At 40.6% G+C, this 25,411-nt stretch overlaps 1 protein-coding gene across 1 annotated transcript in view; it reads right to left on the reverse strand.

Annotated features, from left to right (window-relative positions):
• The window catches only part of COL15A1 (collagen type XV alpha 1 chain), a 196,740-nt gene extending 173,436 nt beyond the window's left edge, over positions 1-23,304 (reverse strand). The window contains exons 1-2 of the mRNA XM_036737445.1: positions 23,194-23,304; positions 23,019-23,101 (exon numbers count right to left, since the gene is read on the reverse strand). Of these exons, the coding sequence (XP_036593340.1) occupies positions 23,019-23,101; positions 23,194-23,204 (94 nt within the window). The 5' untranslated portion in view covers positions 23,205-23,304. The remainder of the gene's footprint in view (positions 1-23,018; positions 23,102-23,193) is intronic.
• Between the last annotated feature and the right edge of the window lie 2,107 nt (positions 23,305-25,411).

Below are 25,411 nucleotides of genomic sequence, written 5' to 3' on the forward strand. Positions count from 1 at the left end.
AGTATTCTAGGAAGGTCTTGTTTACTTCCAAATTTTTAAAAAAACAGCAGAGTCACATCTATAAATGTTTTCAGACCAGCTTGTCCTCCGATAACCCATCTGCTGGTTTCATAAAACTATTGTCATATATTATATCTCTTGATCAATTTCATTTACAGTTTTTTTTTGACGGGGAGAGGCTGGGCAATTGGGGTTAAGTGACTTGCCCAAGGTCACACAGCTACATGTGTCAAGTGTCTGAGGCCAAATTTGAACTCAGGTCCTCCTGACTCTAGGGCCAGGGCTCTACTCACTGTGCCACCTAGCGGCCCCAATCAATTTCATTTACGTGCTATATGTTATGTTCACTGTATATGATTATTTGCTGTATGTTGGTACATGGCACTGCTTTCATGATTTTAATTCATTCGTGTTACTTTGATGTGGTATCATTTCTGCACAATATATTAATTGTACTGGGCTTTGTAATAGCCAGAATTAATATAGTGCATTAGGGTTTTAAAGAGCTTTAAAGCACTTTAAGCACTAAATAAATGCGAGTTTTATTTGCTGTAATACTAAAAACGTATTTGCTTAAATAAATATTTGGAGCATGGATAACATTATGTGGCACAATCTTTTAAAAGCGTGAGAACTGAAACCGTTAAGCTGTCCCAAATTACATCTCCACATTTGGTCGTTTCAATCGTGTCTGACTCTTTCTTACCTCATTTGGGGTTTCCTTGGCAGAGAGACTGGCGTGGTTTGCCATTTCCTTCTCCAGATCATTTTACAGATGGAGAATTGGGGCAAACAGGGTTAAGTGACTTGCCCAGGGTCACATAGCTAGTCAGTGCCTGAGGCCAGATTTGAACTCAGGACTGAATCTTCTTGACTCCAGGCCTGCCACCTCGTTGCCCTTTGAAAACCCTAGAAATCTCCTAATATAGGTTCAGATTTTTGCGGATAAAGACATTTTAAGAATGTTGCATTGGCAGGTGAAAGATTTAGAAGATTATATAGCTAAAGAGACGAATGTAAAAGGTACTGAAGCAGTTAGAGAAGTTCTTTTTTCTTTTTCTGGCATTACCTGAGGCTTTCCAGCAGAAATGTTTAGCTGAGGATTTGACTGCAGGAATTTCTAGCTGAAAGCTTTATAGCCATCCACTGTCTGAGAGAGAAGAGCTCCTTAAAGTCTGGGATCTAGACTAAGCAAACAAGTCTTTCTCATAGGGAAAGTGAATGCCTCATAAAGTCCCAAAGTGTCACTGCACCCATAGAAAAGGCTAAGACCAGAAGCCCTGTGGTAGGTGGCTACTGGGGGGCGGGTACAAATTTGGCAAATTTTGAAAGGAACCATGTCCCTCAGAAGAATAACAGTGGGAGGCCTGGGTTGGACAGCCTACGGTGACACTACAACTGTGGAACGTGAATAAGCCAGAAAAAATGCTAAGATTGATGGTCTCCGTGGTACAGTTTTTGCCTTAGTCCAAGGCTTCATTTGCCTTTAGTACAAGAGGGCCTGGAGTCATCTGGTGGTATTGTTTGCAAAAAATAACTCAATACAATGGATGCAAAACATCAGAGGAGACATATTTTATCTTTTCTGCTAAATAGGTTCAGCACAAAAAAGAAAGGCCTGATGACTTCATCCTCAGAGCTGACTTTTGTCTTGTGACTGGACTTAGATGACTCTAGAAGAGAGAGTGAAGCTGACAACTTTGTGCAGCTCTGCCTCACTTAAATCTAAAATGCACACCAGTCAAGACATCATCCAATGATGGCACTGGTCCACTTTAAAAACAAGAGACAAACAACAGCACCTATAGAGATTGCAGTGGAAAGACAATTATGCCTGAGAAAGGGTCCAACAAGTAAACAGAGGGATGTCGCATCACCCTGACCTACTCCACAGATCACCTCCGCTATGCCGACACAGAAGTCACTGCAGATATTCTCTGACATAAGAGATTAACTCTTGAATGTGGAACATTAGGCTGATGGGAAATCTCAGCTGGTCTGGGACACAGAGGCAAAGTCTGGGAATCCCACCACGAGCTCTGAGCTGGACACACAGGTCCAAAGACAAAGAGGCAAGAAAGGTTATAGCACACAAAATTATTCTTCTTGGAGAGGTGGAGGAATCTAGGTACAAAGACCTCGCACTAGAATATGTCCTTTGGGTCATAACTAAAGTAACAACCCTTACTTCCTTTCTGTTATAATTGCATATTAGATGACCGTACATATATGTACGTAGTCAGAGAGAGAATGCAGCCTTTGTCCTGGAGAAGTTAAAATCTTCTGATCCAGCTTCAGGTAACCATGGAGGGGATCACCCAGGACCCTAAGGACAATCACACTGATTGTCACATGTCCTTATGAGTCTATTCTACCTGAACGTATGAGATCCTACGCAGAATCGATGGCACAGATTGAGAATGGAACTACATCGCTATTTTGGGCAACAGATCTCAAATTAACAAAACTTTTCCAATCGTTCTGAGACATTTGAAAAAATACCTTTACCATCTATGACAGGACTTGATGGATTGAGTATGAGACAGCTAGGTGAGGTAATGAATAGGGCTCTGGGCCTCGAATTAGGGAGAGCTTAGTTCAAATCTAGCCCCAGATACCTAGTAGTCATGTGATTCTTGGGCAAGTCAATAGTTGCTTCTTTTTCCTTGCATTTAAAATAAGATAATAAAAAATAAAATATAATAAAAATCAAACGAGGAAGTTTAAAATAAGGATAACAACGAGACCCGCCTTGCACAGTTGTTGGTCTCACAAGGACAGCTCTGAGGGACATCCCATAAAATGAGTAAAGTGCTTAGCACGATGCCTTCCGCCTAGTAGACATATGTAAGCGGTAGCGATTATTATCATTATTATTAGGATTATTTATTAGTTAGTCATACCTGGGCTACATCACAGTGAGCTTGAGATTCCCTGAGAAAGTTGTTGGTGTCAACAGGAAAGCGGGCACCGTGACTCTGGTATGTCTACACTCACCAACCCTTATTTGAATCTCAGCACTGACTGTAACTAATTCCACCTTATTCAAAATTTTAGTAGGATACTGCAAGCAAAAAGCTGGGATTTAATACTTGCACAGGTTAATTAACCATCCATGCAGACTGTGCAGGCTTATGAGACGATGGAGAGAAAAGGTGCTAGTGAATAACACAGGAATACTGACTTTTCAAATTCTAGTCTGGATCCTAAGATATTTGACTTAGGGGACTCCTGAGCACCAGGAGTATGGAAGTTGGCCCTGGCTCTCAACCTTATTCTCTTTATGTGGAACATACTTCAGCTCTATTATACATGTCCTGTTTTAATTCTTTGTGAATGTAAGCTTGTGAGTCTTTGTGTTTAGCATTTCTTTTGTGGGGAGGAAATAAATAGCTGTCCCATTCCTGACTCATATTGTAAATTGAGGATCTTTTCACTCCCTCCCCCTTTGGAGAGACTGTAGACATTAGCCAAATCTGTGCTTAACGTATTTTTCCCAGGTACCTGGAATGGGAATATAAAGACACACCAAGACAAAAGAGTCCTATCCCTCTCTTTGAGGATTGGGTTCCCTCCTAGTACTGAACCCAGTCTGTCTGCATACAAGGAGAGGGTGCAATGTCCTGGATCTCATGATATCCCCAGCAGTAATTACTTACTGATGGACTTATATGTGTGTGTATTCTCTTTCCAATTAGAATGATCTCCTTAAGGACTGTTTCATTTTTGTCTTCCTTTCAGTATCTAGCAAAGGGCCCAACACATTCTAGGCTCTTAATAAATGTTTAGTGATTGACTGCTAGTTCAATATTCCCTTCTCTAGCTAAAATCATAAATCTCCTCTGCCTCCATTTTCTCAAGGGGACTGTTTCCTGGAAAGTGGCCCTAGTTCTGCCTGTTTTACCATGAAAATTTCTGAAATCCGCAGCTGCTTCTGACAGTGACTCCATTTAGCTCAGGCCATCTCACTTTCCCACTGAAGCTCAATTTTCTCTGAGTGTGGAATGCAGAGCATTTTGCATCTTTCCCTAAGGTGATATTAATGGGAGAGGGGGAGAATGTCCTCAAAGTGGTAGGGATGAAGGAAGTAGCAGGAATGTATGGCACCAGGGAGCAAGGCCTTCTAACCAGAGTAGGGAATGTAGCTTGTAGCAGAAATGTCATTAGAAAAATTAAGCAGATACGGACAGTCGTGGAATAGAGTGGGAAGAGATCTAGACTTGGAGTTCAGAGACATGAGATCGTATCTGATCTCTGATATACCTCTTTGCTGTGTGACCTTGGCACAAAGTGCTTTCCATGTACTGAACCATCTCCTAGAGGTACAGATAATAGCTGTGGCTCTGGCTCTCTATCACAGTCTGTGGGATACTGAGTTTTAAAACAACAGCTCCATGTACATGATAGCTCTTTAACAAATGTTGAAGTGTACTATTGATATAATGATGGTGATTATTATAAATAAAAGCTAATAACAAGAGCTAACATCTATACAGTGGCTTACTATGTGCCCGGCACTGTGCCAAGCGCTTTTGTTATCTTATTGCTCCTCACAACAGCTCTGGGAGGTAGGTGTTGTTATCATCACCCTTTTTATAAATGAGGAAACTGAGGCAAGCAAAAGTTAAATAACTTCCCCAGGGTCACATAGCTAGTCTGAAGTTAGATTTGAACTCAGATCTTCCAGACTTCACATCTGATGCTCAGTCCACTGAGCTGGTTAACTCCTCCAATGTTGAGATTGTTCTTATTATAGATGACGTTTAGTATAATGCAAAGAAGTCTGAATCAGGAATCAGAGGACCTGGATCTGAATTTGGCTCTGACATAGCTGTGTGACTTTAAGCATGTTAAATAACCTCTCCGGGCCTCAGTTTCCTTTTTCATAAAATGAGGGGGGTTAGAACCCTTGCTCCCTAAGTTTTCCCCTCTCTCTTATTCCAAACCTATGATCCTATAATAATAAAATAAATGGAATTTCCCCTTACTGCTTGAAATAGTTCCTAGCAATAATTAAAATCCTTTCGAGCCCTTAGAGGCACATGAAACTTGACAAGAGACCAGGACAACATCACGTGTTGCTGAATCTGTGGAGCCTGATGGTACCCTATCATCCCCACCAGAGGGGGTGATGCCTGAGCCAGAATGGCTGATGCTGGGGAAGTACATCAACTTATGCAACCACAGAACAACCAGCTTCCTCTTGGGGCAGCTTGTGCTCAGCACGAAGACAGTCCAGGAATGGGCTGGATGGAAAGTATTGCCACATCTGAGCTGTCAGATGCACGCACACTCTGGCGATTCCACCTTGCCCCAGCCATGGTTGAGTCCCGGGCACTCCCTGATCCACTTGGACTGGGAGACTGGAAAAACATAGGCTGCAATGCCACCACCCCATTACAGGATTGTGCATGAGTGTGGTTAAGAAACTGTAATCCTTCCTCATCTATGCTAAGCCAGTAGGGGAGATTGAGAGCCTGCTTATGCTGTTCTCATCCCACTATCAGCCCTGTCCCCAACATACCCAAGACAGGGGAGGAATGGACTTGACAATTCCTATCCTGTGCAGGTTTTTACTGTCTTAAGAAGAGTCAAGGCAAATAATAGAGTCATATGTTCCTCACACTGATTTTGAAAGAAAATCATTACAAAATCCTAGAATTATTAGGGATCTTACAGACCATGTGTTATAACTCCACTTCTCCCATGCAGAAATTCCCTTTGCAACATGCCTAGAAGCGTTCATCCAGTTTGTTTTTGACCATTTTCAGGGACAAGAGACTCATTACCCTATAAGGATAGCTCTAATTATCAGAAAACTTCTTTATTTTGAGTCAAAATTTGTCACTTTGTAATATCTGCTCACAGGTCCTAGTTTCTCCATCTAAAATAATGGACAGGCATAATCCAGGGGTGGGGAACCTGTGGCCTAGAGGCCACAGGTGGCCCTCTAGGTCCTCAAGTGTGGCCCTTTGACTGAATCCAAATTTCACAGAACAAATCCCCTTAATAAAAGAATTTGTTCTGTAAAACTTGGACTCATTCAAAAGGCCACACCCAAAGACCTACAGAGCCACATGTGGCCTTGAGGCTGAAGGGTCCCTCCTCACCCCCGGTGTAATCTCTCAAACATGAGTCCTTCAAGTATCTGAAGACAGCTATCGTATCTCCCTTAAGTCTTCTATGCTCTGGGCTAAACATCCCTAGTTCCTTCCTAAAGCCCTAGTTCTGGATACTTTCCGTATCATTCTGGTTCCTCTTCTTTAGAATCTCAAGAACATGCCACAAATTGGGTCGGGGTAGAAGTGAATTTATAGATCCTGAGTCTTGGGATTGCTTATCTACACTGTCTGAGTTTATGGAGTAGTTGCTCAAACTGCTGCTAGACAGATCTCCATTACACTTAGATAATAATTGTCTTGGGTAAGGGTCCTTTCTACTACTCCCTTTGCCAGTCCTGTCCACATCTCTTAACCCCACACATCCCACCTCCTGGGAAGGATTTCCTCCATAGGAAAAGGCTTTTGAAAACCACATTGATCTCTCCTTCCTTGACCTGTCTTAAGGTATATTGGAAATAGAAGTAGTCTTAAGTTCTTGTCATTTACCAGTTGTATGGCCTTGGGGTCGTAATACTCTTCCACCCTACCTCCCACTGATGGTCTGAGAAACTACAAAATCCTATATAAATGTTAGGGGTTATTATTTTGTGTCATATTTAACCTAAGCTCAGCTCTTCTTCATTGCTGATGAGGGGATTGGGGGATATACAACAGGCAATGCCATAAAATTAAATCATGGGTCCCAAAAAAGCAGATTGAAAAGGATTCCCCTTACCCACTATTGACCATGGGAATGCCATTGCATTCTAGCTTGTTTAGGGATAGGGTGAGGTGTAGAGCTGAGACTCTAGGGGATGGTAGGGGAAGGAGCTCATATTTCTCACTTGTTTGCTAATAGTTTCACAATACGTCATTCCCTCCCTCCCCCCTCCCCAATTAAACAAGGAGACAGTATAGTGCAGTGGAAAGAACTTTGGTTCTGAAGGCGGGCGAACTGGGTTCAAAATTTTCAAATTTTTGTAACCTTGAGGAAGCTACTTAACCTCCCTGGGCCTCAGTTTCCCCATCTGTAAAAATAAGGACTCTGGAATAGGTGGCCTCTGGTGCGACTCAGCTCTAGACTTATGAATCTACGGCAATAATAATAAATTCTATTGCCTCTTGGATCACTTAGCACCATCATGTAAAGACTCAAGAACTTCTTGTTGAAGAAAAGTTCTATTTTATTCCCTTTTATCTTAGTTGTAGCTATCACCCAAGCAGCCTTTGTATTGCTTAAAAACAATAAAAGAGGAGGGTCCTTTTCCTATTCTCCCCTAAAGTCCCTCCCCCTCCACCATACAAGGTCAATACAATGGCATTCCCATGGTCAGCAGTGGGAAAAGAGACCCAGGATTTAATTTCATGGCATTGCCTGTTACATTATCCCTAAATCCTCTCATCAGCCATGAAAACGAGCTAAGCTTAGATTGGGAATGCAATGTGAAAGTGGTCATTCTGGCAACTGAAAGGGACATACTTTTCCTAAATCTCTTCTAATTTGGCAGGTATGCCCAGAACGAATCTTGTGAATGAGCCTCAAGATATCTAAACAGATATGTATGTGTCCGGGCGCCAAGACACAAGATAGACAGAGAAGTGTGAAACAAGGGCATGTGATTTCAGCTCGCAAGATGCAGAGGCAAAATTTGTTCTTCACAAAAGCCAGCAACAGCCACCGCTCATGCATTTGAGTGTGACAAATTTTGAGGGACAAAAGACGAGGCTATAAATTAAGTCATTTAGCAAATATGCTGTTTGCAGCAGTCCAAAATTGTTGTTTATGCATAGTGACTTAAATAAAGCTGGGGAGAAACAAAAGACTTCAGAAATTCATTCTACACCTGTTACCAAATATTTCCATCACTGATACAGATTATCCTACTCCATGGTGTGGTGTCAAAGCAAATTGGGTCTGTTTTGTATTCTGAATACAGTCCACCAGCTACGACGTCAGAATGGACTTGATGGTAACAGTGTGTGCAGCAGTTAACACCCCAAAGCCATATTTTGAAATATGCTGTGTCTTGTTTAATTTAGAATGAAGTACAATTTGAAGATATACAACTATTCCTTTTGGGAATGGACTGGAGGCACCCAGGCTAACTGGAAGGGATCATTGGATTTTTCAGAGCATGCCTCTGACAGCACTGACCATCCTTTTCACACAGTTGAGTTCAGTCTGAGAAATGAAAAAGCAGCTATCTGCTTTTCATATTTCCATTAGTCTGGAAGGCACTGTGATGAGATGAGTGCGGAGCCTGGAGTCGGAAGACCTGGGTTCAAGTCTCGACTCTCACACTGTGATTTAGTCATTTAATCTCTTTGTGCTTCAGTTTCGTCATCTCTAAAATAGAGACGTGTACTACCTGTTTAACAGTATTGTGAGATGAGGCTTTCACAAACTTTAAAAGAGTTAGGTGAATCGGTAGAGTTGAAGCATCATTGAACTATACAAAACCATAAAGGGTATGAAAGTGAATTGGCTCACTTGGTTACCCCCTGAATAATGGAGCTAGCTTCCCTAATCTTCTTGAAAAGCGGTGATTTGGTGGGGAGGGGATGTTCTTTTCTATAGCAGGTAGGAAATACACACAACTCATCCTTGGGTTGGCCCTTGGGAACACAGCTTGACCAAAGGAAAAGAACCAGAACTAGCTATTACTGTTTCCCGTAGTCCTTAGCGCTCTGTCTATTGAAATTACTTTGCATTACTTTGTACTTATTTGCTTCTGTGCATGTTTATACTATCTGCAGTAGCAGACTGTAAGCTCCTTGAGGCCAGGGATTATTTCATCATTGTTTCTGTATTCCCAGCACCTAGCACAGTGTCTCATAAAGAGCAGGTGCTTGATAAATATTTGTTGACTCACATCTTTGTTGAACTGAAAGTATGTTGGTAAGAATGGAGACTCCACTGGAGAGATTTGGTTAGTGGAGTTCCTTAATTCACTCCTTGGACATTTTCCACATTTTATCAATGTTTCGGGTGAAGTCATAATGACTTGTTTATCAAAGTTGCAGAGGACATGAAACTAGAAGGGAGAGCTGCTACATGACAAAATGGAATGGTGATCCAATACGCCCTTGACAGCCAGGTGGAAGCTAATAAGATAAAATTTAATTGAGATAAATACGAAGCTCTCTACTCGGATTAAAAACAAAAAGAAAACAAATGACTGCAGTAGCATAGGACAGGGTAAATATGGCTAGAATGAAGTTCACATGAAAAATTATCTAGGGGTTCCAATGGACTGATGGCTCAATATGAGCTAGAAGTATAACATGGTGGCCAAAACAGCTAACTCAGTCTTAGAGCAACAAAAAGGAGTGTCCAGAAGGAGTGAGGACGATGACAGTCCCATTTACTTGACCATAGCCAATCCACAGTAGTGTGTTCTCTTCATTTTTGAGGTGTCACATTCAGACCTCTCAAAGGTCAATAATAGCCTCCTAATTACCAACTAAATGATTTCTCTGTTCCCACCTTCTGTGGTATTTGACTGTGTGAATCTCAAAACTTTCTCTTGCCTTGGCCACACCGTCACTTTTGCTCCTCTCTCTTACAACTCTTTCTCAATCTGTTTGGCCCACCATTTCCTATGCAACTCCTACAGAGGGCAGAGGCTCAATCCTCAGTCTCTTTTTGTGCCTCAATAATGTCTTTCTTTTTTGGGGGAGGGGAGCAAAATTTTTTTATTTTTATTTATCTTTACTTTTAAAAAGTTTTAATTAATTAATTTTTAGTTTAGAACATTCAGTTCCAAAAGCTTTTAAGTTTTAAATTTTCTCCCCCTTCCTCTCCTCCCCCCTCTCCAAGATAGCATGCAATCTGATATAGGTTCTACATATCCATTATATTAAACATTCAATGATGTCTTCTACTCCTATATCTTCAGTTATCATCTTTATACAGATGACTCCAACATCTATTTCTCCAACATGACATCTGTCCAGAGCCTCTAGACCACATCCACATTCTCAACTGCTTTATGTGTATCATCTGAGTCCTTCACAGATTTCATTGTATTGTACAATGTCCTCAAATACAACAAATCCTCCCCAGTGGACCAGAGCTATGGATTTCCACAGTAATGGGGAAGGCACCAGTATTACCAGGCACACTATAAAAATAAAGTAGATGAAAATGCATATAGCACAGATTGTAAATTTATTTCACATTTGTTCCTCTCGTATATTCCATGTCCCAGCCTAACTTCTATATATTTGTTCTCCTCTGAAACCAGCATTCCATTTCTTACCTATTTGCCTTTTTTGCCCATGCTTAAAATGCCGTTGCTCCACATCTAGGTCTCATAAAATTCCTTGATTCTTTCAAGGACTAGCTCAGGTGACCCCTCACATAGAAGTCTTTCCCGATCTCCTCAGTCGCTAGTACTTTCTCCCTTTCCTTCGAATCATCATGAATATGCAATCATTATTCCCAATTTCTATAGATAGGGAAACTGGGACTTAGAATTCATTAGGTGACTTGTCCAGGAACATGGAGCCAGTAAGTGCCTGAGGTAAGATTCAAACTGTGGTCATCCCGATTTCAAGTCCAGAATTCTATTCAATACATAAAATAAAGGTCAATGTGTATATGTTGGTATTTGTTATCTTTCAACTGTTTCTCAACATATTCTCTGCATCAGCATGGACTGAGAAGGCTTCTAGTAGTAAAAATCCTCAAGTCTATTAGGGAAATCATGGAATTCTATGTAAATATAAAATATTACTAAGTACTATTTGGTCATATTTAGTAATAAATAATGACCTCTTGATTGGGGTAGGGGTCAGGAACCCTTCCTCTTAATAAGAGCTATCCTAAAGTAGAAGGGTCTGCCTCAGAAGGTGGTGGGTTCTCTCTCACTGGAAGTCTCTGACTAAAGTTTGGATAACCACTTGTCAGAAACGTTGAGGAAATCCTTGGTTAAGTTTAGACATCCTCTGAGATTCCTTCCAACTCTGCAATTCTGGGTTCTTGGAATGCTATTTGTAGAGAGATTCAAAAACTGGGTGGAGAGTTAGGACCAGGTGACCTTTGACATCACTTCCAACCACAAATTCGGGTATTCTTATGTTCTTTATATTTATGTGATTCTGCTTCTTCCCAATTACTTATTCATTCAACAAACATTTACTAAGCACCCACAGAACATTGTACACCCACATAGTACTTTTACCCTGGTAGAAATTCAAAGACTAGATATTACATTGGACAGAGCATGACGCCATGGATAGAGAGCTCACCTCAGAGGGAGGACAACCTGGTTTTGGATTCAAGTCCTGTCTCAAATACCTTATGTCTATGTGCTCCTGGGCAAACCACACAACCTCTAGGTGCCCCGTGCAACTCTCTTAAGACTACAAGTTGATGAATAATTGCTAACCTGTAAAAAGTAGAAGGAATTTACTCAACAAGGAATTTTCTATAGCACATCCTTAGAAATCAGGATTCAGACAAGAAAAACAAGGTAGGGAGGTTGAACTCAGTGGGGGGATAAGACATAAACGCAGATAATTTTGCAAAAACAAAGAGGTACGTGACACTTGTGGGGGGTGGTCATGCTTAGAATGCATTACTAGTCATTTAAGCGAATTTGCAATGACTAAAGATGAATATAGAAATTCGTTTTCATCTAATATAAAGACCAAACAAAGGGCTATGACAGAGAGCATTGCCTAATCTTGCCTAGGAGCCAGCAACCTCAGTCACATAACTCAGACTTTAAATCCTCTTTGGCATCAGGCTCCTTTGTCATTAATGCCAGAATTCATTTATAAGTATCAAAGAAAACTGAAACTGCTCACTTGGGGACTTGTGTATTGGGCACACTTATTACTGAAAATCACTGCTCTCCTATAATATTTGTTTTGTGGTTATCCCAATGAAGCACATGGATAATGGCACTCTTAAACACCCATGGAGCTCCCAACCACATTGAAACAATGAGCTTACTTAGTTGCACAGTCTGAAAGACATGGTCAGATGGCCCCTTTTAAAATGGGCATCACTCTGTATGAAAATCAGAAAGTAAAACTGCATCCTTGACTTCAATAAAGCATCGATCAAGCTCCTGATGAATCAGAGACAGGAAGGGCTATAAGGGACTCCTTATAGAGGGGTGTGGTTCAACTGATACCTGACCAAGACTCCTAGGTTCAGTTTTTTTTTTAAATAGATTTTGTTTTGTTTTTGAAACTGAGTCTATATTGCTGAGACTGGAAGTATAGCAGCCACTCATGGGCCCAGCCCATGTTGATTGGTGTGTGAGCTTTGATCTGCTTCTTTTTTGACCAAGGCCAGTTCACCCCTCATTAAGCAGTCTGGTGTCCCCTTGTTCCCCAGGGCCCACCATGTTGGTGTCAAACTTAGTGGGGATCCTTGATCAACTTTAGGCCTCCTGTGGCTCAGAACCCCCCAGTTTAAGCAGTCCAGTAACCCCAGCCTCCCCTAGTAACAAAGATTATAGGTATCAGATGTCACATGCCTCCTCTGTAGAAACCTTAACATAGATTTGAACATTAACATAGCCTTCCATTATGATGAAAAGCATGCTTCTATCGATATACATTACCCACACTAGTGGATGACACTGGCAGCATGGAATAGCCCAAAGTCATTTCTAATGGGATTGAAATATAACACAGAATTTTTTTAACTGGACCTAGCTTCTTAATTATGTTTGACTTGGACTAATACTAGGGCAGTTTGAGTTCCCTGAGCAAAAGTATCCTGGCTGATAGACAGAGGAAAATAGTCCAGAAAACGGCTGGGAGGCAAACCAACCTGGGATTTTCTGCAGATTATACATGAAGTAGATAATTAACATGTGGCTTATTGAAAATTAGCTAGGTGGCACAGTGAATAGAGAGCAGGGCCTGGAGTCAGGAAGACCTGAGTTCAAGTTGGGACTCAGATACTTTCTAGCTGTATGACCCTGGGCAAGTTACTTAATCCTATTTACCTCAGTTTCCTCATATTTAAAATGAGCTGGGGAAGGAAATGGCAAACCACTCCAGTATCTCTGTCAAGAAAACCCCAAATGGAGTCATGAAGCATCAGACACAATTGGAACAACTGAACAAATTTAAAATTGACCATCAACCAGACAGAAATGCTTCAGACCTTCAAGAATTCAGAATTTCTCTGAGTATGTTGGCAAATATTAACGATTTCCACACCTTCATGGGTCTCCCTGGCCAAAATCAATCATCACCTGTTGGTGAAGCTCTCCAAATACATTTAGGCAATGCTTTAAAGTTTTCAATGCGCTTGCTGTCCATTGCCTCCTTTGAGCCTCACAAAAACTCTCAAAGGTACAATAGTGCAGGTACTGTTAACCCCATTTTACAGATGATGCAGCTGAGGCTCAGACTTTCAGAGGGAAAGAGATTTTAACTTCAAAATTAAAGACTAGTAAAATGAAGAGAAGATACTTGAATCTAGATTTTCCTGACATGGACCCAGCAGGACCCTGGCAGGTCTACCACTACATCATACTCTTTCTTTTAGCTAGCCTGGTCCTCAGAGAACCTATCAACAGGTCACTGCCAGCCCCCTACTCAGAGTCTTTCTAGTTTCGTAGGGCCTGCTGGCATTCACTGGCCATTGGAATCGTCTCAAAGAATTCTAAATTGTCTTTATAACATAAGAAAGCATCACAACAGGGCTTTTGTGGCAGAAGCAAAAGTAAATTAGCTAAAAACCATCACAAAAGCAACCAATACAACTTATTCAAAGCAATCCTCCCTACAAAATGAAGAGAAAAGGGGAGTTTAATTATCATTAAATGCCAGTGTACAATTGGAAACCTCAGATGAATCAAAGTAATTTCACTTCTTAAACCAGTAGCTCCTATCCTGATGGATGGGGAAAATTGAACATGAAAGGGAGCCACCTACTCAAGGCATTTAAACCTGAAATTAAATTTAAAAGTATGTGTCATGAAAAAGCTGCACTGAGAGAGGCTTCTTATGTGGAATATTATCATGTTTGCTTGAGAGAAGAAAAGCAGTCACTTCTCTGTTGTGTAACAAAGACCAAATATTTGTCAATCACCTTTTGGTAGCATAACTCATACACGGTGCCATATAATGAGGAGAAAATCGAGTGCAGGATTTGAGAAATGAGTCTTGGGTATGGATGCCAAGTTGAAGCTGTTTGACCAAAATGAGTGATCTCAGCTTGTGAAGATATTGGTTCCTCAACTCCTCACAAACTCAGCGCTTCCATTCAGCCAATTTATTCAGCTATCATACCTTACTTCTGTATAGTTTTAGCAACTGCTAGGACCTTTTCTCTCACCTTTTCATTCTCCCCTTCATCCAAATTTCGTGGAGTCTCCTAAAGGAGCGCATATTGAAGGACATAGAGAATGCACATTTCACCATCTCCTCTACCTTAATCAGGCATATAGTAACATCCCTGAATGAGTTAAGTAATCCCACCTAATTGCCTACTAGAGATTCTTCATTATTTAATAAAGATAATTAGCTTCAGAGAAACATGGGAAGACTTAAACGAACTGATTCAGAGTGAAGTAAGCAGAACCAGGAAAACAACATACACACACACACAATGGCTGCCACAATTTAAGCAGAAAGATGAATAAGATGAAGCTGAATACTATGTAATTATAATGGCAAAGCTTTGCCGTGGGGAAGAGATGAGAGAAGGGGCTTCCTTCCTTTCCTTAGAGAGATGTTTTATTATAGCTACGGAATGTTGTTGATGCCGTTATTCCATGGATTTGTTGGTTGATTTTGCTGACTGTTGTTTTTCTTTTCAATATTTGTTACGAGGAAAGGCTAGGTGCAGCAACAGAGATAAAAGGAGGGGTTATATTTGGGAATTAATGCTTTGTAAAAGCAAAATGGGTCAATAATTTTTAAAAAAATATAATTAGGGAGAAGTTGGAGAGTCTTACTTTGTTTGTTCCCAAACAAGTGGGGTATGCTTCCTCAGAATGGAAGGTGAGCTCTCTGTCAGATCTCAGATGTAGAAAGGACAGCAATCTTTGGAATCACCACACCTGAACATGGAGTTTTTGACAGGAACTTTCCTGAAGTGGTAAGGCAATAAGTCTTTGTTCCTTGGGCAAACTTTTGTGAGTTTAGAATTTAGCACATGTGATACAAAGGACCACTAGTTCCAGTAAAAAAGGTCCTTAGTTCTAATGAGGCAATGTTATACTCTAATGGACCAAAAACTATATCTACTGATAGATGGTACAAACCTGTAGGCCTTTTCTTCTGTGGTCGCAAACATTTCACCCAACAACTAAAGAAGATTTGCTGAGTAGCGATGGACATCCACAGTGGAAAGAGGCACTTGATGCTCCATGTTGAGAGTGACATAGGACTGCCAGAGGAGCCAGAAAGGGGCTGCAGGAGGTGCCCCATCTGACAACACCTAGGAGGAGCAGCATGCTGGAAGATGAATTACCTGACTTTTCAGGACAGTAATCCTATGACTGAGAATCAACAAAGATCTTGAGGAGAGAGTTGCTTATGGGAAAGGTGGGGGTGCGGGGAGATTCCTTTGTTCTCCAAAGACTCTGTTAGGCATTTGTTTTATATTCTTTCTTTTAAGATTTCAATAAAACTACCTGTCTTTCACTCTGTGAACTGTGCACTTGCACAGTTGGTGTCACAATGATTTGCCAAGATTGTCTGGGTGAGGACTAGGAATGACAGAACTGATAATTCTCCCAAAGTGACCTGGACCCTAGCTCTCTGGAGGCCCTCAGGCAGTGTTACACAAATCAGAAGATCCCAAAATAGCTCTCTGAGACAACTTATCTGCTAATATCACAAATGTCAGAAAAGTTTTATAGAAGATGGATTTGTAATCCAAGAGCATAGATCATCCTCGGCCTGGAAGGAAAGCAAATGTGCCATTTTGATGGACTTAAGGCTTATGTAGGGGTTCCTCACAAGGTTCTTTTGAACTTTTAACCTTTAGGTCACAGGTGTGTGTTTCAACAATCTGGCCAGCAGCTGTTGTGGGCTTATAAGACCAACACAACCCCAACAACAAGCACACCACAAAAGCACAGGTTCTTTTGATCTGCTTAAAACTAAGGAAAGCTACGTGAAGGGGTTTGACAAGCTTACTTTAATTCAGCATACAAATATCATTCACTTAGTTCAAGGAAAAAAGCACACTGACCTTCAGAACAAATACAAACAAAGTAGAAACATCAACAGACAGACCTTGTCTGATTCAAATCCCAATATGTAGTTACCAGAGTTTAACAAAGTCTCAGCATCCAGGTTTCAAGCTGGAGGACCCTTAGCTACAGCTGCCCAGAGCCTCTGCATCAACACCATCTCGAGTGAGAGCCCTGGCAAATGGCTCTGTCCTCTCTTCTTATAGGGCTTCAGATGTCATCAAACATCATCTGAATGACCAGAACTTAGGCTCTGGTGATTGGTTCTTGAGTCAGCCCCTCCCCTTAGGACCCTGGGAGGTTCACATCCACATAGGTTAGGTTAACACCTAATAGGGGTTAGAACCTGGGGCTTAGCACTTAGTAAGACTCAAGCGCATGGCTCTGGAGTTAGCACCTCCCCTTAGCCAGCCCCACCTTGGGCCACACCCCAGTCACCAATCCACACCCACATAGGTTCCTCACCTAATAGGGCTTTGGGCCTGGGGCTTAGCACCTAGTAAGGCTCAATGAAATACACTGAATTACTGAAAGAAAACAAAGGCCATTTTGCTTACCAACACAGTGTGCCACAAACTTATCTCTGAATCTCTAAGGAGTATCTAAATGCAAACATTTACATTTTAAGAGAACTCCATGACATGTACAACCATCACTTTTTTTCAGATTCTGTGACAAATATAAAATGGCTATTATATACAAAATTCAACTATATCCTATTGAAAATAGGCTTGACATCTATACCTACTATTACAAGATTCCTTGTTCATGACTAGAAACAACCAGATGTTTTCTATTTTCCAAATTCAACAAACATTTCTCAAGTATCTACTTTTCAAAAAGTGTTATGCTAAGCACTGGGAATAAAATCAATCAATTAATCAAAATGCATTTATTAAGTACCTACTGTGTACTATGTACTAGAATTTGAGAATACAAGTTCAAAGAATAAAACAATCCCACACTCACAAAGAGTTTACATCATAAAATTACAAAATGGAGGAGACAATTTTATATATAGCATAAACATGAAGTGAACAAATATAAACAAATTTGAAGAAGTTAACTGCAAGATAGTTTGAGAGGGAGGGTATTAGTAGTTAAGGGATCACGAAAAACTTCATTCAGAGGATGGTTCTTGAGCTACATATTAAAGGAAAATAAATGATATGACACTGAACCTGATCTTAAAGAACTCATAGTTTAATAGGGAAGAAATGATGACATTAGTACATTAAGATACAAAAAGAGAGAGAAGTGCAAAGGAGCTGTCCAGGCAAAGCGCTATCAGAAATTAGATGATGGAAAACCCACTTTCACCTAGGTTAGTTGGGGAAGACTTCAAAAAAGAATGTACTATTTGAGTTAGCCATTAAACAACAGGAAGGACTTCAAAATAGACCAAGGAAAGTTGACTTTGGTCATCGAGGATAGACGCAAGGAGACAAAAGAGGGGAGAGAGAGAACAGGGCATGGAAAGGAGTCTAGAGTGGGTGCAATGTGGGATAGAAAAGGATGAAAAAAGATTGTGAAGGACCTCAAATGTCAGCTTCAGCAGTCTATAACTTACTCATTAGGGAACAAGAAGTCACTGAATTTTAAGGGGAGGAGCAATATTTTCTTAATGGTGTATTTATAGGATCATAGTCTTCAAGCTGGAAGGGACCTCAGAGGTCATTCAGTATAATCCATTTATTTCATAGATAAAGATAGAAAGACCCAGAAACATTAACTGATTTCCCCAAGATCACACAGTTGTAAGGAGCAGATCTAGGAGTCAAACTGAGGTCCACTGAACTATGTTTCCCAGAAAATGACACAAAGGATGGATTAGAGAAGGGTTAAACCAGAAGCTAGACAAACAGGAAACTACAGCAGTAGTGTCATCAAGAAAAGATGAAGGCCTGAACTAAGAATGGTTGCAATAGGAGTGGAAAGATGGAGACCAAATTGAGACTTTCTGGTAAGGTTGAATTGGTGAGATGTGACAATAGATTGGACATGGTGTGTGTATGTGTGTCTGTGTGTGTGTGTGTGTGTGTGTGTGTGTGAGAGAGAGAGAGAGAGAGAGAGAGAGAGAGAGAGAGAGAGAGAGAGACAGAGAAAGACAGAGACAGAGATACAGAAAGGGACAGAGTGAGGAATATAGGGACAGAAACAGAGAGACAAAGGGACAGGGAGGGAGATTGGGGGTATTAAAGACAACCGAGGGTTTAGAATGCCTATCAACAGAAACAGGGACATTAAGTGGGACTGTCAGGTTTTGAGGGGAAGACAAGAAGTTCAGTTATGGACATAGCAAGTTTATGGTGCCACCTGGCACTTGAAATCCTGGAGAAAATAATCAGCAAGCAGTAAGAACTAATGGACTATACCTTGGAGGAGAGATAGATAGAGACTTAGGTTTGGAAATCATCTGCAGAGGTGATAATTGACTCCTTGGGAATGGATGGGATAACCAAGGGAGAAAGTATAGAGATTGGGGGAGGAGAGAAAATGAAGGAGAGGAAGGAAAAGAGGGGAGAAGAAAAGAGAAGAAATTAAAGGATGAGAGAAGAAAGGAGGAGAGAGAAAAGGAGAGGAAGAGAAGAGAGATCCATATTTTAGAAGGATGAGAATGGGAAACCAACAAAGAAAACAGAAGCAGTGATCAGAGGGAGGTGGAGGATCATGTGAGTACCATCATGTAAGCAAAGAGAGGAGAGACTATTAAGAAGCATAAGGTCCTCAACAAAGTCAAATGCTACAATGACATCAAGAAGGAAGAATATGAGAATGATGGCTCACCTTTGAATAGTAATTCATGATTTAAAGACACTTTGCATACATTTGTTTACTTGAGCACAAGGCAACAGAGTCGGTGATGTTAAATGGTTTGCCCAAGTGATCATGGCTAGTAAGTGGCAGAACTAGGACATAAAGCTGACTATTCTTTCTGCCGTATTTACTACTTCTATTTCTACTGTCCTACCCATACAGATAGAAAACTGAGACATTTAGCTTTAGCAATAAAAAGGACACTATTGTGTTTGCAGAGAGCTGTGTTTTATTAGAGTGGTTGGGAAAGAAGTCAAATTGCAACAGGTAGAGAAATAAGGTAGAAGTGCTGTAATGTCAATTAGGTTGGGACCTCCTTACTGTTTTAAAATGATTAAGTGTCTTTGATGGAGTCTTACTAGGTGCTGTGCCCCAGACCCAAACCCCTATTAGGTGCTAAGCCTATGTGGGTGTGAATTGGTAACTAAGGTGGGGCTCCAGGTGGGGCCAGTGAAGGGAGGTGCTAACACCAGAGCCAATCGAAGGAGCCTAAGTTCTGGTCACTCAGATGACGTTTGACGACGTCTGAAACTGCATAAAAAGAGAAGACAGAGCTATTTGCTTAGGGGCTCTCACTCTTGGTGGTGCGCTGATGTGGAGACTCTGGGCAGCTGCAATTAAGATCCCTCCTGCTGAACTCAGATGTTGATGCTCTTTGGTAACTATGAATTGTATTTGGTCTGTTTGTAATTTGTTTGTATTTGCTCTGAAGTTCAGGGTGCTGGTTCTTTCCCCTGAACTGTGTGAATGCTATTTGTATGCTGGATTAAAATAAGCTTGTTAACCCCTTAACTTTGCTTTTCTTAGTAAAGCAGATCAAAAGAACCTGGGCTTGCAGCATTCTGTGAACTGGTTGTTGTTGGCTAGCCAGATTGCTGAAACAAGTGCCAGGAAGCTTTGAATGTTTCTTCTAGAAATTTGGCAGGAAAGGAGAAGACGGAAACAGGACAACAGCTTTAGTAAGTAGTGGGGTTAATGGATCATTTTCTTTTAGAAGAGGGAAAACCCAGGCATATTTGTAGTCTGAATTAAAGGAAAGTGGTTATATGAAAGCCCTTTAGTCTCATCAAATAACACTGAAAAAGGTCACAATGAAGTAAAGAACTAGTATAGAAGAAGTAAAGTATAGAAGAGGTGAACAGACAAGAGATTGGTTAGTGAGAGAAATTTCAGGTCTTGATGATGAAATATTTTTGAGTGATGTAAAGAGCTAAGGCGTAAGCATCCTGGTGGGTAGCTGAAACAGATGGAAGTTAGAAGTCACAAGAGTTAAGGCATTCAAGAGACTGTGAGGATCGGTTTCCTAGAAAGGTTATTAAGGTAGATACTGAAATCTTCACATATGATTTCAGGGGAAGAAGTAGAGAGAAAGACTCTGAGCTAGGGGCTAGCATCTTAGAAGGGATTCATGAGAGGTTTATAGTATACCAACTTCAAAGGACATTAGTTGCCAGATAATGGTAACAGAGCATGGATGTGGAACTGGCAACAGTCGTTGACAAACAAAGCAAAATGTTACCAGCACCTCCAGGCTGTGTGAGAGAGGGACAGAATTGAGATGGCTTCTGGAGATCTGAAATCCTTAAAAGTTAGAAATTTCCAATTTTAAAAAGAAAAAGATATTATGAAGACCCTGTATTAAAAAAACAGGGCAGATAGGAGGTGTAGTAGATAGAACACTGGGCCTGGAGTCAGGAAGACCTGAGTTCAAGTCTGACTTCAGACGCTTTCTAGCTACGTGACCCTGGGCATGTCACTTAACCCTGTTTGTCTCAATTTGCTCGCCTTAAAATGAACTGGAGAAGGAAGTAGCAAACCATTCCAGTATCTTTGCCAAGAAAACCCGACAAAGAGTCAGATACAACTGAACAACAAAATATAAGAAAAAGGTATCCAGCCTGAAACATTTTGAGAAAGGCCAAAAAATTTGGGCATTTAGAGTTTTTACAAAAATTGTAATATTATTTAGCAAGTCTTATGCAATAGTTATTTTACAGGTTTTATTTCCTGGAGAGAAGCAGCATGGCATAGTAGAAAGAAAGCTGCCCTCAGAGTCAGGTTCTGACCCTTAACAACTCAGAGATCCCAGGCAAGACACAACCTCTCAGAGCCACAGACTCTGGGTTCCAGAAAAGGTGCTCACCTACCTAGGTGGAGGGAGTCTCCTCATTTGGGAATTCCCTTTATCGACAAAACATAGGTTCCATCTCTATCCCTTTTTTGGAACGTAGGTTTCGTGTCTTATACACCTCTGAGTCCCCTACAGCATCTAGCACAGGGCTAGGAATAGCAAATGTTTGTTAAATGGATACATGAATGAATGAATCTTGAATTGGGTGAACAGATTCATGGGCTTGCTAAATTACATGAAATTTTCTGCAAAAATTCTAAATGCCTCTGTGTGTGTGTGTGTGTGTGTGTGTGTGTGTCTGTGTCTCTGTCTGTGTATGTGTGTGTGTGTGGTCTTTTCTCATTTTTAAAAGGAAGAAACAGACTCTCAGTTTTAGTAATTACCCAGTTTCACACAGTGTCAAGAGCTGGGATTTGAACCCAGGTCCCTTGACTCTGATGTACTATTCACCGTAACAGTCTGTCCTCAGGATAGAATAATTCCACATTTTATTCACAAATGGGTCCTTAGGGAAACTGTCCTTGAGCTATCCAAAATGGAATGGGCTGTCATAAATACCTACTTTATTATAGATTCATACACAAGAACCCCTCTTTGCCATTACTACTTTGGGAGCTTTTTCCAGAAGAGTTTTTATTCTCTTATCTCCTCTCTTTCCACATAGTGTATTTATTCATTGTCCCTTACCTTTCCTGGCCTGCTGGAGACCCCAAATTCACTTATGCCATTGTAAGAGTAGCTGATGATATCCCCAGTCTCAAAACCTACCAGTTCCCACTGAGGTTGCTCCCTACTCTAAAGAGAGAATTATTTTAGGATATTCTAAAATGAGTTTATATTGTAGAAACCTGTCTAACCTCCTCTGAGATGCAATATTATTTGACCTACTCATCAGCAAAAATCCCCAAAGCTCAAGAGTTGGAAACGTCCTCCCTCAGAGGTAATCTTGTCCAACTTCTGCCTGAGCTGTGAATTCACTCTACCACATCTCTAACAGGTGGTCCCCTTGCCTCAGCCAGAAAAGCTCCAGTGACAGGAACGTCACTGGCAGCGTATTCCACTTTGGGACGGTTAACTATTAGGAGGGTTTCTTAACAATTATTCAGAGAATAGAGCACTGGAATTATTCCCCATTGAATTAAAACACATTGCCTATTAGAGATGTGCCCATAGGTATAGCATGCCCCCAAAAGGAAAGCCTACACTACGGGCATTATAAAAAGGAAAGTATTTCACATGTGGAAAGGGAAATTTTTTTTCTCCACCAACTTATTTTCGTTTTAATTCTTTCCATTTTATCCACTGAGATCATCTAATGGCATTCAGTAGTCATACTCACTTGGAGCATCAATCTGGAGCTGGGCATACATATACACACATATATATACACACTCCACCCAACTCTACTGCAACATTCCGAGCATCCATCTTCATCATTCCTTATTATAGCTTTTCCCCTCTTGTCTGCTTCTCTTCATCGATGTATTTTATAAGCCTCAACATTCTTCATGAACTGGAAGTACATTTCTATGTTACACTGGGATCTTCCAGTGAATAATTTCCTAACAAGCTCTCTTATGTAGAAAGATCACTTTCTCCTTCTCCATTTATGTTCAGGAATGAAGAGCAGTCGCAGCCTGTAACTTTTACCAAATCCCTTAAGGAACAACAGTTAGCAAGTACCGTTAGATTCTCTACAATCACCATCCTGCTGTTTTGGACATCATTCATTTCCCTGATTATATCTAAAAATGACTAGGGTCTGGGTGTGGAGGGGGTAAGATTTCTTACCTTCTGTTGTCTCAGCGAGGGTGCCAGCAGAAATCAGTGCTTGCCAGAGCAGGACAGACAAACCCCAGGACCCCCAGTTCTGCCTAAGAGAGTTTGTCAAGAAAAAGGAATAGGTTAAGATGGAAAGTATGTGACAAGCTGCATTAGGAGAAAGAAGAAAAAATAGAACTTGTACCTTGTAAGCATTTTTGAAAAGTTTGCTGAAAGAGCCCAAGTGAACAAACTGTTGTTGCATGAGCTTGCACTTAGGGAAGAGAGAGAGGAAAAAAGTTGCAACAAGTTGAAATCCGCTGTCTCTCAGTCTGCATCGGGAGGAGAATGAAACAAAGGCAGCTCTCAGGGTCTCCGGCTCTTTAGTGACTCATTGCAATCAGTGCTGCAACTCTGAAATCTGATTCCTTCCAGCGTTGCCTTTCAGACCACCGCCCTGAACTCTTAACTGTCTCTCTCACCTTATTAACTTAAATGTACTTTCTTCCTACCTTTTCCTCATGTTCTCACTATAGTCAGGATATGCTGTGTTCCATATACAGTCTCTCCACACCCTTTTTCTTCCGTTGACACCTTCACGCCCCTTTCCAGTAAAATATGACCTTCGACATCCTTCTTGCATATAGGCAGTATTATGTAACACTGAGTGGAATGCCAAAGTTTTACAGTCAGGCTTTAAAAATAATTTTTGCCCAGCTGTAACTTAGGTATACTTCAATCTGTACAGGATACATAAAGATCAAAGCCAATGACAAAATTCTCTAAGTCTAAATAGGAAGAGGAACGTGGATTGGACTTCCGATTTCCCTGGTACAGGTGAGATGCAACAAGGGGTAACTGACAGACTTGACCTTAAAGCCAGTAAGATCTGAGTTCAAGATCCTGCCTTTGACAAACACTGGCTCTGTCATTCTGGGCATGTCACTTAACCTCTCAGTGCCCTGGCAACTTTCAAAGACTAAAAGTTGCAAAGAAAGTGTCAAACTGAAATAAAAAAGAGAGTTTCCTCATCTGGGAAGTCTAAATAAATTACCTTTTTTTAGGATTTCAGTGGTATGAGCCAATGGAAATACATAATGGTCACTAGACTTGTCTCACTAGGTAATGATGTCCATGTAAAATATTCTTATTTTAAATAACTAGTTTTCATTTAAAAATTTGAAGCTTTTGGATACAGACACAGTAGGTTATTCTGTACCAGGTCAAGTCACTTAATTGTTTCTTTGAAACTCAAGTTTTTCATTCATTCAATCAATCAATCGGCATTTCCCTACTATGTACCAGGTACTACAGTAGGTAGCAGAGATACAAAGACAAAAGTACAGCCGTGCCTGCCCTTGCAAGCGATCTGGGAGAAGCGATAATGATAGCTAGCGTTTGTTTAGTATTTGAAGATTTGCTAAGCATGTTTATACATATATATGCATATATATCAAATGAGATTTTATCTAATCAAGTGAAGAGCAAATGAGATTATATGTATATAGATCAAATTATATTTATATCTATAGTACAAATGTGTATATATAAATTTCATTTAGTCATTTGATTATATATATAAAACTCATTTGATATAGATGTATACTGCTATATAATCTCACATGAAATACATGCTCATATAATATAGGTTTGTATATCAGTATATAGTACTATACAGTTTCATACAGTATATACACGTATGTATGTGTACACATATATTTCAAACCTTGTATATAATATATACATTGTGTATATGTATAATCACACACATATACATATACATGCATATGTATATATGTTCTATATAATCTGTTTTATATAAACACATCCATACTTATATGTGCATATATATGTGTGTGTATGGGTGTGTGTATGTACAAACACACACATAATCTCTTTTGATCCTTACCACAACTCTGGGAGGTAGATATCATCCCTATTTTATACTTGACGAAATTGTGGCAAACAGAGGTTAAGTGATTTGTCCAGGGCCACACAGCTAGCACTTGCCTGAGTTGAGGATTCAAACTCAGGTTTTCCTGGCTCCAGGCCCATCACCACCAGCACCTACTGCAGCACCTAATTGACAGAACAACATCCATCCATCCACCTATCTATCTGTCTGTCTGTTCATCCATCCATCTAATCTAGTCTATCCATCTATCCATCCATCCATCCATCCACAAAATAGACACTAGGGAACTTGGATAGAAGGCACTAGTCACTGGAGAGAACCAGGAAAGGTTCTGTGTGGAATGAAGTCCTCAAACTGACCCTTGAAACAACTGCAGAGTCTAAAAAAACTCAGAGTCTAAAGAGTGAAGTTGAGGGAATGTGTAACAGGCATGGGCGACAGCCATTGCAGGGGCACGAAGATACCCAAGATGATAACATTTCTACTGTCTATACCAGAAAATTATGAG

This window comes from Trichosurus vulpecula, chromosome 9, assembly GCF_011100635.1.
Source record: "Trichosurus vulpecula isolate mTriVul1 chromosome 9, mTriVul1.pri, whole genome shotgun sequence".
In the NCBI taxonomy this organism is placed as follows: Eukaryota; Metazoa; Chordata; class Mammalia; order Diprotodontia; family Phalangeridae; genus Trichosurus; species Trichosurus vulpecula.